General features: G+C 42.0%; 1 protein-coding gene across 6 annotated transcripts in view; it reads left to right on the top strand.

Annotated features, from left to right (window-relative positions):
- GAS7 (growth arrest specific 7) overlaps positions 1 to 13,044 on the top strand; it is a 161,906-nt gene that overhangs the window by 84,972 nt on the left and 63,890 nt on the right. For 5 of the 6 annotated variants that reach the window (XM_073579765.1, XM_073579764.1, XM_073579766.1 and 2 more), the window contains one exon: positions 10,649 to 10,769. The exons of the other annotated variant lie outside the window; for it this stretch is intronic. In XM_073579765.1, coding sequence (XP_073435866.1) covers positions 10,649 to 10,769 — 121 coding nt within the window. The remainder of the gene's footprint in view (positions 1 to 10,648; positions 10,770 to 13,044) is intronic. 6 annotated transcript variants of the gene reach the window in all.

Here is a 13,044-nt window from a genome sequence, read left to right as displayed (position 1 = left end):
AAGGTCATGTACTACAATCCTTTCTTTCTCTTCCCCTAAACTTGACCACAAGTATCCGCTGTGTCCTCCGTATGAGCTAAGCGGCGGTACAGACTGGAGAATGTGTAGGGGACCGGAGGAGAGAGGACTTGGTGACTTTTTCGTCTGTGCTCTTCCTCTAAGTGACAAAAGTGTGAATGAAGGTTTTGAATGGTTGGTGTTTGGCAGGAAAGAGTCCTCCACATTACCCCATCCCTCGCCCCTGTGTCACCCTTCTGTTTCTGTAATCACTTCCTGCAAGCATAGTGATCACTAGTAGCGCAAGCGGAGACTTCCAGAGCTGTGATCCGAGGAGCTGAGGACACACGGTAAGGACTGCTCATGGTCCCTGGGGCTGGGATTACTGATTTTTGTGGACAACTTTCATAAGTACCTCCAAAAACCACAATCTGCAAATACGAAGGGGTTTTTCAAACCGACCAATGTGGACCTATCGGTGATGGTCTGGTTGAGTTTTCGGGGCCCTGTTATTGAGGGGTGAAGTGTGTTGTGTGTCTCTCACTGTTGAGTTTTGGGACATTACCTAATTTCCTGACTGCTTGTACTGCTACCTGGAACTAATCAGAGTTACATATCCTAATGTTTTAGTGTCTTTTCCATGTTATTTTGGGTAAAAATGCATCCTGAGGAGCACCTGTTGCCAAGTTCGGGCAGGTGCCGCCGGCAGGTCCAGGCAGGTGCCAATGCATCCTGAGGAGCACCTGTTGCCAAGTCCGGGCAGGTGCCGCCGGCAGGTCAGAAGTGATATTATTTTATTCCCACTGTACCATTGATTAATTTGTTTTTTATTTTCTTACTATCTGCCCTACGGTTCCAGAGATATGGGAGTTTTTTGTTTAGTGCTACAGTTTACAGTTTTTACTAAAGGGGCGTGGCTCAGAGGGTAATTATGCGGTGCAGTCTTAACACACGCCCCTGAGGATCCTGTGAGCCACGCCTCCTTTATAAAGACCTTAAAAATAAGCACTAAATATAAACGCCCATAACTCTGGAACCGTATGATGGATTTTAAAGAAACCAAAAATGGAATAATCAGTGGAGCACCAGGAATAAAACAAGAATAGACACCAGACACTAATCACCCAGTGACAGGTTCTCTTTAAATTCATGAAGTGATTGTGGCAAGGATGCGAAACGCCAGAAAGCAGATTGATGGCGGAACGTTGGTTAATAACTCGTCCATCGCTTAGTTGTCTCTTCCCAGCTGCATGTGTGACAATAAGGAGGACACGGAGGCCTCCGCCAGCACTGCCACGTAACTCATTATTCTCCAGCATAACAAACTCGCTGCCAATGTCGGAGTGAAGGCGACAAATGATATTGTGCAACTGCAGAGTGATTAACATGTTTGGCTGAATGACATCGATGAGACGTAGGAAAGGTTCAGCAGGAGGTCCGAGAAGGGGCGAATCACACTGGTATAACCTGGGCATGCAGCGGGAGTAGGTCATCATGTATATAGTGTTATGGACTATACTGGTATAACCTGGGCATCTCCTGTATATAATTATTGTATATAGTTATCGTATATAATTATATATGTACAGCCGGTATAACCTGGGCATCTCCTGTATATAATTATATATGTACAGCCGGTATAACCTGGGCATCTCCTGTATATAATTATATATGTACAGCCGATATAACCTGGGCATCTCCTGTATATAATTATATATGTACAGCCGGTATAACCTGGGCATCTCCTGTATATAATTATATATGTACAGCCGATATAACCTGGGCATCTCCTGTATAGAATCATATATGTACAGCCGGTATAACCTGGGTATCTCCTGTATATAATTATATTTATATATATATATATATATATATATATATATATATATATATATATATATATACACACTTCTGGTATAACCTGGGCATCTCCTGTATATAATTATACATGTACAGCCGGTATAACCTGGGCATCTCCTGTATATAATTATATATGTACAGCCGGTATAACCTGGGCATCTCCTGTATATAATTATATATGTACAGCTGGTATAACCTGGGTATCTCCTGTATATAATTATATATATATATATATATATATATATATATATATATATATATATATATACTTCTGGTATAACCTGGGCATCTCCTGTATATAATTATACATGTACAGCCGGTATAACCTGGGCATCTGTACAGCTGGTATAACCTGGGGATCTCCTGTATATAATTATATATGTACAGCTGGTATAACCTGGGCATCTCCTGTATATAATTATATATGTACAGCTGGTATAACCTGGGCACCTCCTGTATATAATTATATATGTACAGCCGGTATAACCTAGGAATCTCCTGTATATAATTATATATGTACAGCCAGTATAACCTAGGCATCTCCTGTATATAATTATATATGTACAGCCGGTATAACCTGGGCATCTCCTGTATATAATTATATATGTACAGCTGGTATAACCTGGGCATCTCCTGTATATAATTATATATGTACAGCCGGTATAACCTGGGCATCTCCTGTATATAATTATATATGTACAGCTTCTATAACCTGGGCATCTCCTGTATATAATTATATATGTACAGCCGGTATGATATTAGCATTGTTTATACGATTTACATCTGCCAGTTCTGCCCAGTGTCCTGTGTTTGTATATTCATCCACTTCCTGAGGACGTTACGCTGGTTGATCGTTATTTCCAATATTTCTTTACTTATTGCCGTTAATCCTGCAGAATTTATGTAGCCAGAGACACAATCTCCCTCTAAGCTGCATCCACCGGGCGCCTCCTGCTCCATATTTATAAAGACACCATATATTCTTGTAATAAAATCCACTGGTCTGACTGCATTGCTTTATGGGAGTCTTATATCACCTAGCGCAAGGTTTATAAGAAGCATACTGCCCATTATGTACAGGAATATAACTACAATAATAAAGTCCCCTATGTACAAGAATATAACTACTATACTACTGCCCCCTATGTACAAGAATATAACAACTATAGTACTGCCCCCTATGTACAAGAATATAACTACTATAGTACTGCCCCCTATGTACAAGAATATAACTACTATAATACTGCTCCTATGTACAAGAATATAATTACTATAATCCTGCCCCCTATGTACAAGAATATAACTACTATAGTACTGCCCCCTATGTACAAGAATATAACTACTATAGTACTGCCCCCTATGTACAAGAATATAACTATAGTACTGCCCCCTATGTACAAGAATATAACTACTATAATAATGCCCCTATATACAAGAATATAACTACTATAATCCTGCCCCTATGTACAAGAATATAACTACTATAATACTACCCCTATGTACAAGAATATAACTACTATAATTCTGCCCCCTATGTACAAGAATATAACTACTATAGTACTGCCCCCTATGTACAAGAATATAACTATAGTACTGCCCCCTATGTACAAGAATATAACTACTATAATACTGCTCCTATGTACAAGAATATAACTACTATAATCCTGCCCCTAAGTACAAGAATATAACTACTATAATTCTGCCCCCATGTACAAGAATATAACTACTATAATACTGCCCCTATGTACAAGAATATAACTACTATAATAATGCCCCTATATACAAGAATATAACTACTATAATCCTGCCCCTATGTACAAGAATATAACTACTATAATACTGCCCCTATGTACAAGAATATAACTACTATAATACTGCTCCCTATGTACAAGAATATAGCTACTATAATAATGCCCCTATATACAAGAATATAACTACTATAATCCTGCCCCTATGTACAAGAATATAACTACTATAATACTGCCCCTATGTACAAGAATATAACTACTATAATACTGCTCCCTATGTACAAGAATATAGCTACTATAATACTGCTCCCTATGTACAAGAATATAGCTACTATAATACTGCTCCCTATGTACAAGAATATAGCTACTATAATACTGCCCCTATGTACAAGAGTATAGCTACTATAATACTGCCCCTATGTACAAGAATATAACTACTATAATACTGCTCCCATGTACAAGAATATAACTACTATAATACTGCCCCCTATATACAAGAATATAACTACTATAATACTGCTCCTATGTGTAAGAATATAACTACTATAATACTGCTCCCTATGTACAAGATTCTAGCATATCTACTAATCTAAAGTGCAGCTCTTGGGTGTGGCTAAGCTCTTCTTTATGAAACCTTGCTCAAGCATTTCAACCAATCAGAACAGCCTCCTCACTTAGCTGCCAATGACTTCTTTTCCTGTTGTTTTTTTTCAGGGTAATTGATGTGGGTTTTGTTTTGATGCCTGATGATGATGACCTGTCGTGTAGATATATAGTTTTGGTTGTCAGTGTTTGTGAGGAGTCCAAGAAGTGAGAAGATCTGGATCTCAGAAAAGCCGAGGTCAAGTGGAGACAGTCTTCTCCCAACCAGGGTGTAACTACACCTATGCAGCTGACATCCTGACAGAGCTAAGGAGGTGGTGTCAGAAACGTGGTAGGTGTTTTCGGGTGGTCACTCCGTGAGGGTCTGAAGAACTCTGAAGTGTTGGATTTCGGGAGAACATGAGGTGTTTTGTCCTCCTTGCTGGAAAGACGTTCTCACCTGTTACACTCCGTTGAGCTCTTCTTCTGTTCTTTATCCCCCCTGAGGACTCCCCCGTAGAGATGTCACTGTCAGAGAGGTTGAAGGTCTGTGTCTGACATTCGGTTTCCTCTTACTGTTGGCTCCAGGTTTGCATTTCATTTTCCACTTTCCCGGCTTTTTTTTTTTTTTTTTCCAGAACTACGAACACTAAAATGCCTCTTGTTTTCTGAAAGCGGAGAATTTAAGAATTGTGCCATCAGCCTTGAGTTATAGGGATGCTCCTCTTCAATAGGGGCCATGTGTTTTTTGAGGGCCAAAGGTTTTGTAGGGGTTTTTAAAGGCTTTTGAATTTGTATGATGTCTGAGAATCAACTTGGTCCCTGGAAGCAATTGATCCTGGTGGCCAAGTTGTACAGTCCCTCTGTAGCAGCCCTGAGGTCATGATGTCTTAGAGAAGAGTTGGGTTCAGCTGACGACACCTCTGGACCTTTGTGTTTAAGTTGTCCTCCCTTTTGGAGCCTAAATAATAATGATGGGGTGGTGTTTTCTAGTTGTTTTTCAGTCTAAGACATTGCAGGCCATGACCTCAATCTTACTCCCCCAAAAGACCTGGGAACTTTTGAAGGACTTTTTTATGGGTGTCATTGTACTTCTTATTGATCTTCTCTTTAGACAACATTGAGCTGTGTCTATAGGTAATGTTGGTGGGATGTTGGGACCTTTCTGTCCCCCCACCTTGATTTTCCATAATGCTACTTTTATTTTGTCGGACAGCATCTCAAGTTTTCTTTTCTGAAGCTCTAAAACCCTTTGAGTTACTTTGCAACCAGGGTCCAAAAGAATAAAAGTCTGATAGCTTCTTCTGAAAAGCCCTTGACCTTGGTGTTGTCCCACTGTCAGTGTGCTTCCACCATCAAAGGACCAGGGACTCTCGGACTACACAAATCCCTTTCCTCCAAGATATCAGTGACCTTTTGATTCACTACCATGCTTGTCTTCCTCCTCCTCTCTTGAATCTGTGGACTCTCTAGCTCCCTACGAATGTGGCCAAGAATTGATTTTCTTTCTAATAAGCCCTTCTCTTTTCATGTTTCCAGACTGCATGGGATATTGCAGTGTACAAACATCTGGCCAACGTCAGGACCTCCTGTGGCGTGAGATTTGAACTTCTGCTTGAAGAAACAGCCAAGACAATGCTCTGCAAAATTATACCACGCCGGGGCCACAAGCTACATCCATGCCAACATCTCATCGCTGATCGTTAGGAGGTCTGGACTCTCTCCAGCTCTCCATCTTCTAGTAGCCCAGGAGACCTCATTAGATGTTTGCAACCCTCCTAATCGCCCTTTTATCTACTTCTTTCCTCCGAGACACATGGGTCTAATCTGGGGTTTGGCAGCTCGTCTGCCGCGTCTGGCAGAGGTCAGAAGGATTTGAGATGTTTGTGTCTTGTTTGTTTCTTCTTGCCCGTATCGGACTGAGAATAGTTTATTGGAGGACCCTTCAGACCTGATTGAGGGACCTGAAGGCGATCCAATATTTGAAGATGAGGAGTGTTGGGTGGCAACCACAGTATGTGAGATGCTGCCATGGAGCAACGGTTGAGTCCTACATCTCTAAACATAAAGACTGAGATATGGAGTCAATCCTGAGGGTTCAGGAAACCTCCTCTGCTACGTTCTGCCATATCTTGTGCTGCTTCTTTAGCAGCAATTGTAATTCTGGAGATAAAGTTGTGGCTGTCACGGAAGTGAACACTTGGGAAATCTATAAGATAGATGAATTCATGGAAGCCCTTAGGTGAAATGTTGCGGTATTACCATATTGTCAGGCTTTACTTGCAGCTTACTGATATTGACATGAAGCTTTATTTATGCTGTTTTCTCCTCGAGTTGAGACAACGGTGATTCTCATAATTACCCATTTTTTCCGCATCCTATTTTCATTGAGATGCCGTCGACCGTCAACCTTTACAATCGGGAAATTCTTTGATCCAGACTTAAAAGGCGCCGGGAATGAAAGGCTTCCCCTGGGCGCCCGTCGTCTGGCGCGTCACTTTCTCCCATCGTTTTGTTTTTTCCTTCGAATCCACCGACTACTGTCACCGAATCACAGTAGATCTGTTAATGAGCGATATCAAAAGATTCCAGCCTGACCGAGAAACGCGCGTCGAGGATGAGCGTTGTCATGGAGACATACAATGTATCTGCCTAGAAACAGAATACTCTGATTTACTGTTTACACTCACCAGGTTCTCCTCCGCTGTCCCTCAGGTGCTGGAGACAGATCTCTAATGATCGCCGCCGTACCGAAGGGGTTGTTGGCCATCTTTACACCACTCCTAGTTGACCCATACCTCCTCCATTATGTGAAGCTGCATCCCCCCCCTGCTCCTTCTTCTAATTCGTTCCTCACTGAACAATGTTACAACATTGACACCCCTTTATTTTATTTTTTTAAAGTGGTACACACCCAAATATTAGGGACGGCACTAAATAAGGCTAATTTGTATCTAAATCTTCCTGTAACTTCCATCGCTCGTGTCTGAAAGGTCTAGTCTTTTTTTTTTTTTTTGTCCTGCCCGGGGATATTAGGATTTTTTTTTTTTTTTTTTTTTAAATTCCCTTTTGATCGTCCCCGACAGGTCATTCTCTGACCATAATGTTGCAGAGAGAAAGTAACTACTTTTTTTTTTTTTTTTTTTTTTGCTACATTTTGTTTCTGATTTATTTTTTATTGCTTCCTAAAATGACGTCAACCTCCTGATTCCGGCCCCCAATTAACTTTTAACTCTCTCCTATCTGGTTTAGCGTTTAAAGGGCCACTCCGAATTTGGAAATAATGCTGGTTTGCCCATTAGTAAAAACCTCCTTGGCTGATCTGACCCAGAAATAGTTAATTTTTGCTCCGTCCGCGACACTTTCGTGTGACGCTGATGTCGTAAGCGAGTGTTAATGAGAAAGCATCGAGATAAATCCGCGCGGCGACACCAGTCTACATACAGGCAGGTGCCAACTGTCCTCCGGTAGGGCGGAGGTTGACCAGCAGCACAGAGTATTTCAGGAGAGGATTGCGCTGATCTCGTGGCAAGTCCCCCAGCAGCAGCACAGAGGATGTTTTGCCCCTCTGCTCGCGGGGTGTGTGATGTGGAGGTGTTGGAATTGGGGCTATGTCAGGAATGTGCTCCCATCACACACAATCCTGCATTGTATTCTGCGGAGAATGGGGCCATTGTGCCGGATTCCTGCTCCGCAGTGCAGACGGCAGCGAAGTCCAGGCGGCTACAGGCCTGAAACTGGTGTTTAATGAGTTAATTAATTGGATGGAAATATCTATAATGTGCAGATAATTACTGTGGAAACCGAGTATCTGTCATAACTGTCTCTATCTATCACTCATTCTATATCATCTATTATCACTTTATCTATCTTCCATCTCCCTCTTTATCTCTATATCTGTAGCACAGTCTCTCTGTATGTTTCTGCAATGACATGAAGGACCCCTAGAGGTGTTTATTGGAATAGCAAGACAGCTCTTTCCATGTATTGGTATAGCAAGGAAATATACCGTGTGTGCAGCCCTTGGAGGTTAGCTTAGAAGATGAACTGTTCTGCCCTTGCAGGGTGAGTTAGGAGGTGAACTGTGCAGCCCAAGGAGGTTGGGTTAGGAGGTGAACTGTGCAGCCCAAGGAGGTTGGGTTAGGAGGTGAACTGTGCAGCCCAAGGAGGTCGGGTTAGGAGGTGAACTGTGCAGCCCAAGGAGGTCAGGTTAGGAGGTGAACTGTGCAGCCCAAGGAGGTCAGGTTAGGAGGTGAACTGTGCAGCCCTCGGAGGTCGGGCTAGGAGGTGAACTGTGCAGCCCTCGGAGGTCGGGCTAGGAGGTGAACTGTGCAGCCCTCGGAGGTCGGGCTAGGAGGTGAACTGTGCAGCCCTCGGAGGTCGGGCTAGGAGGTGAACTGTGCAGCCCTCGGAGGTCGGGCTAGGAGGTGAACTGTGCAGCCCTCGGAGGTCGGGTTAGGAGGTGAACTGTGCAGCCCTCGGTGGTCGGGTTAGGAGGTGAACTGTGCAGCCCAAGGAGGTCAGGTTAGGAGGTGAACTGTGCAGCCCAAGGAGGTCGGGTTAGGAGGTGAACTGTGCAGCCCTCGGAGGTCGGGTTAGGAGGTGAACTGTGCAGCCCTCGGAGGTCGGGTTAGGAGGTGAACTGTGCAGCCCTCGGAGGTCGGGTTAGGAGGTGAACTGTGCAGCCCTCGGAGGTCGGGTTAGGAGGTGAACTGTGCAGCCCCCGGAGGTCGGGTTAGGAGGTGAACTGTGCAGCCCCCGGAGGTCGGGTTAGGAGGTGAACTGTGCAGCCCTCGGAGGTCGGGTTAGGAGGTGAACTGTGCAGCCCTCGGAGGTCGGGTTAGGAGGTGAACTGTGCAGCCCTCGGAGGTCGGGTTAGGAGGTGAACTGTGCAGCCCTCGGAGGTCGGGTTAGGAGGTGAACTGTGCAGCCCTCGGAGGTCGGGTTAGGAGGTGAACTGTGCAGCCCTCGGAGGTCGGGTTAGGAGGTGAACTGTGCAGCCCTCGGAGGTCGGGTTAGGAGGTGAACTGTGCAGCCCTCGGAGGTCGGGTTAGGAGGTGAACTGTGCAGCCCTCGGAGGTCGGGTTAGGAGGTGAACTGTGCAGCACAGTCCTCATGTCCCTCTGAGCCTCCAAGGAAATAAAAATGTATTTCTTATATTTTTGATAGAATATCACCCTCAGCTTCTTTTCCAGAATAATTTATAGATACTCTTGGTCGTGGTCCCTTTCAGGCCCATATCTTTGGGTAAATCCATCATTGCCAGAAAGCTGTGGACACCTGGGGCCAAGTCCGGTCATATATTTCCAACACCAAACAGAAGGAAGAGGGTGGAAAACTGGTCCAAGAGTAATTGACCGGGACAAGCAAACACAGGGTCCTTTTGTTCTTGGGGCCACTCTAGTCATTGCAAAGTGATCGCTTGTCTTTATCACTTGTTAGTGATGACGGATTGATCGGTTCATCTCCAAAACGCAGCAGGAACATTTATTTTTGGCATAAGGTATAACTCATTTCATGATCATATTTTTTTTCCCTAGAATTATTACATTTTTCAAGTTGTCACTCCCTTTAATATAGGAAATAAAGAGAAAAGATCCTATCAGGTAGGCAGCATCCAACTTAGAGGAAACTATCCCTAAAAACATTAAATACATGCCCCAAAAAAGTATTTTAAAGGATAAAAAGTAATTTATATACTTGAAATACGGCCCAAGCTTATATTGCCACACCCCCGAGGAAAACCAAAACTTGTACGTTGAGCAAAACAGGTTTTGGTTTTTTTTACACGAGCTCTAGTCTTTAAATTAATATAAATAAAAATTAAGTTCAAGAGGGAGGAAAGATGGCAGTCCCACCTAGGCCCAGGCCCCTGAGGGGCCCCTAATGTTATTGTGGATGATAACAGGAGGAACAGATTTTTCTTTGGGGTCTGGCAGCCTTCTGATGTAGAAAGAGGTAGACGATTGCCAAAGCATTGTGGGAGTTGTGGTTCCACAGCCGTTGGATATTATTTTTGGTAGATCTGCTTCCTCATTTTGATTGTCTGCAGGTGATTCATTTTCGGGATGTGCCGTATACTGTATACACCACGGCGTATCTGGTCTCCAGGCCGCGTCCCGTGACACAGGAAATGTTTGTTTATTGCATAGAAAACCACAGAAGCAATAAAAAGATAATCTTATCTCGTCGAACAGCCGAACCGCCATCATACCCCGGAGAGTCAGAGGTCATAGATGACACCAAGTCCTAAAGAGGAAGTACACAAAATAAATAATAGAACGGAACGTATCCCGAACCGTCCCTGCAAAGCAGTCCTTATATTACATCATTAACTGGAAAAAGGGATATTTGAGATAGATAGAGAGAGAGATATATATATATATATATATATATATATATACACACACATACACACTTTATATAGAATTGTTAAATTGTATTTTTTTTCTTTCCCACAGAAACCAGGAATGATGAACCCACAGAGAATAGAAGATACAAGCCAAGGCCCTCTACCCCTGGGGTGGCAGTGTTATATGTCCCCACAGGGTCGTAGGTACTATGTCAATACGAACACCAATGGTGAGTGTGAGCAGTGTCTACTATTGAATGTCCTACTATAATACTGCCCCTATATACAAGAATATAGCTACTATAATACTGCTCCTATGTACAAGAATATAACTACTATAATACTGCCCCCTATGTACAAGAATATAACTACTATAATACTGCCCCCTATGTACAAGAATATAACTACTATAATACTGCTCCCTATGTACAAGAATATAACTACTATAATACTGCCCCCTATGTACAAGAATATAACTACTATAATACTGCCCCCTATGTACAAGAATATAACTACTATAATACTGTCCCTATGTACAGGAATATAACTACTATAATACTGCTGCTATGTACAAGAATATAACTACTATAATACTGCCTCCTATGTACAAGAATATAACTACTATAACACTGCTCCTATGTACAAGAATGTATCTACTATAATACTGCCCCTATGTACAAGAATATAACTACTATAATACTGCTCTCTCTGTACAAGAATATATCTACTATAATACTGCCCCTATGTACAAGAATATAACTACTATAATACTGCTCCTGTGTACAAGAATATAACTACTATAATACTGCCCCCTATGTACAAGAATATAACTACTAAAATACTGCTCCCTATGTACAAGAATATAACTACTATAATACTGCTCCTATGTACAAGAATATAACTACTATAATACAGCCCCTATGTACAAGAATATAACTGCTATAATACTGCCCCCTATGTGCAAGAATATAACTGCTATAATACTGCCCCCTATGTGCAAGAATATAACTACTATAATACTGCTCCTATGTACAAGAATATAACTGCTATAATACTGCTCCTATATACAAGAATATAACTGCTATAATACTGCTCCTATGTACAAGAATATAACTACTATAATACTGCTCCTGTGTACAAGAATATAACTACTATAATACTGCCCCCTATGTACAAGAATATAACTACTATAATACTGTCCCTATGTACAGGAATATAACTACTATAATACTGCTCCTATGTACAAGAATATAACTACTATAATACTGCCCCTATGTACAAGAATATAACTGCTATAATACTGCCCCCTATGTGCAAGAATATAACTGCTATAATACTGCCCCCTATGTGCAAGAATATAACTACTATAATACTGCTCCTATGTACAAGAATATAACTGCTATAATACTGCTCCTATATACAAGAATATAACTACTATAATACTGCTCCTATGTACAAGAATATAACTACTATAATACTGCTCCTATGTACAAGAATATAACTGCTATAATACTGCCCCTATGTACAAGAATATAACTACTATAATACTGCCCCTATGTACAAGAATATAACTACTATAATACTGCCCCCTATGTACAAGAATATAACTACTAAAATACTGCTCCCTATGTACAAGAATATAACTACTATAATACTGCTCTTACAATAACCACTCTAATAAGTTCATGTTGACGGTTCTGTTATTCGCACAAATGATTTTGATGATTCCAGTTAAAGTTTATGAAATTCAGCGACAATATTAAATAATCAGCAGAACTTAAACATCTTGATTCTTTGTGTAAGTGGCGCATGATTAATCCCGGCGAGAATGGCGGCTTTTATTATCTCCATAAGAAATGTGCTGTGGGGACAGAAATGGAACATCTGCAAGGTTCAAGTGTTGTCAATGGATCCGGGCAGGGAGGGGCAGAGACTCCGTTTCTCAAGTGGCTCCAGCTGCGAAATTACAAGGCCAAGAGGCTCTGCGGAAACACGAGGCTAAGACTTTTAGACACAGTGAGGAGGAAATCGTACGTAGTTGATTTTTTTCACAGAACACATCACCGTGTGGCCACTTTATCAATTTGTATTTCTGCAGGGGTTTATTTACGTTGAATCATTTAAATTTGGACAGTGCATTGACTAAATAGAGAGATTAAGATCCGCCCCTGAGGATCGGTGAATGAAAATAGGTGGAGCAAGCACACCTTTCTGTTTATGTAATGGGTCCTAAGTCAGCCCATTTTGAGACTAGCAGAGATGGATTTTACTGGTCAGAGGTCGGGGATGTTGCAATTAGTTGTATTGTTTGGCATTTTGAATGATTGTTACGAACGCTCTAAATGTTGGAGCTCTCCAACTTCATCCAGGCATTAATACCTTGGGGTGAAAAACTGCACCTAACTCGCTATTCTGCCCTTATTGTGAATGCAGCTCTGGATGTGACTGGAGTATTAACATACCCCCCAACCCTTCTTTCCTTCCCTGTATACATAAATATATCCT

This window comes from Dendrobates tinctorius, unplaced genomic scaffold, assembly GCF_039654945.1.
Source record: "Dendrobates tinctorius isolate UK_male_01 unplaced genomic scaffold, ASM3965494v1 ptg000063l, whole genome shotgun sequence".
NCBI lineage: Eukaryota > Metazoa > Chordata > Amphibia > Anura > Dendrobatidae > Dendrobates > Dendrobates tinctorius.
Note: the sequence above shows the minus strand (reverse complement) of the source record. Positions and strands in the feature narration are given on the sequence as shown.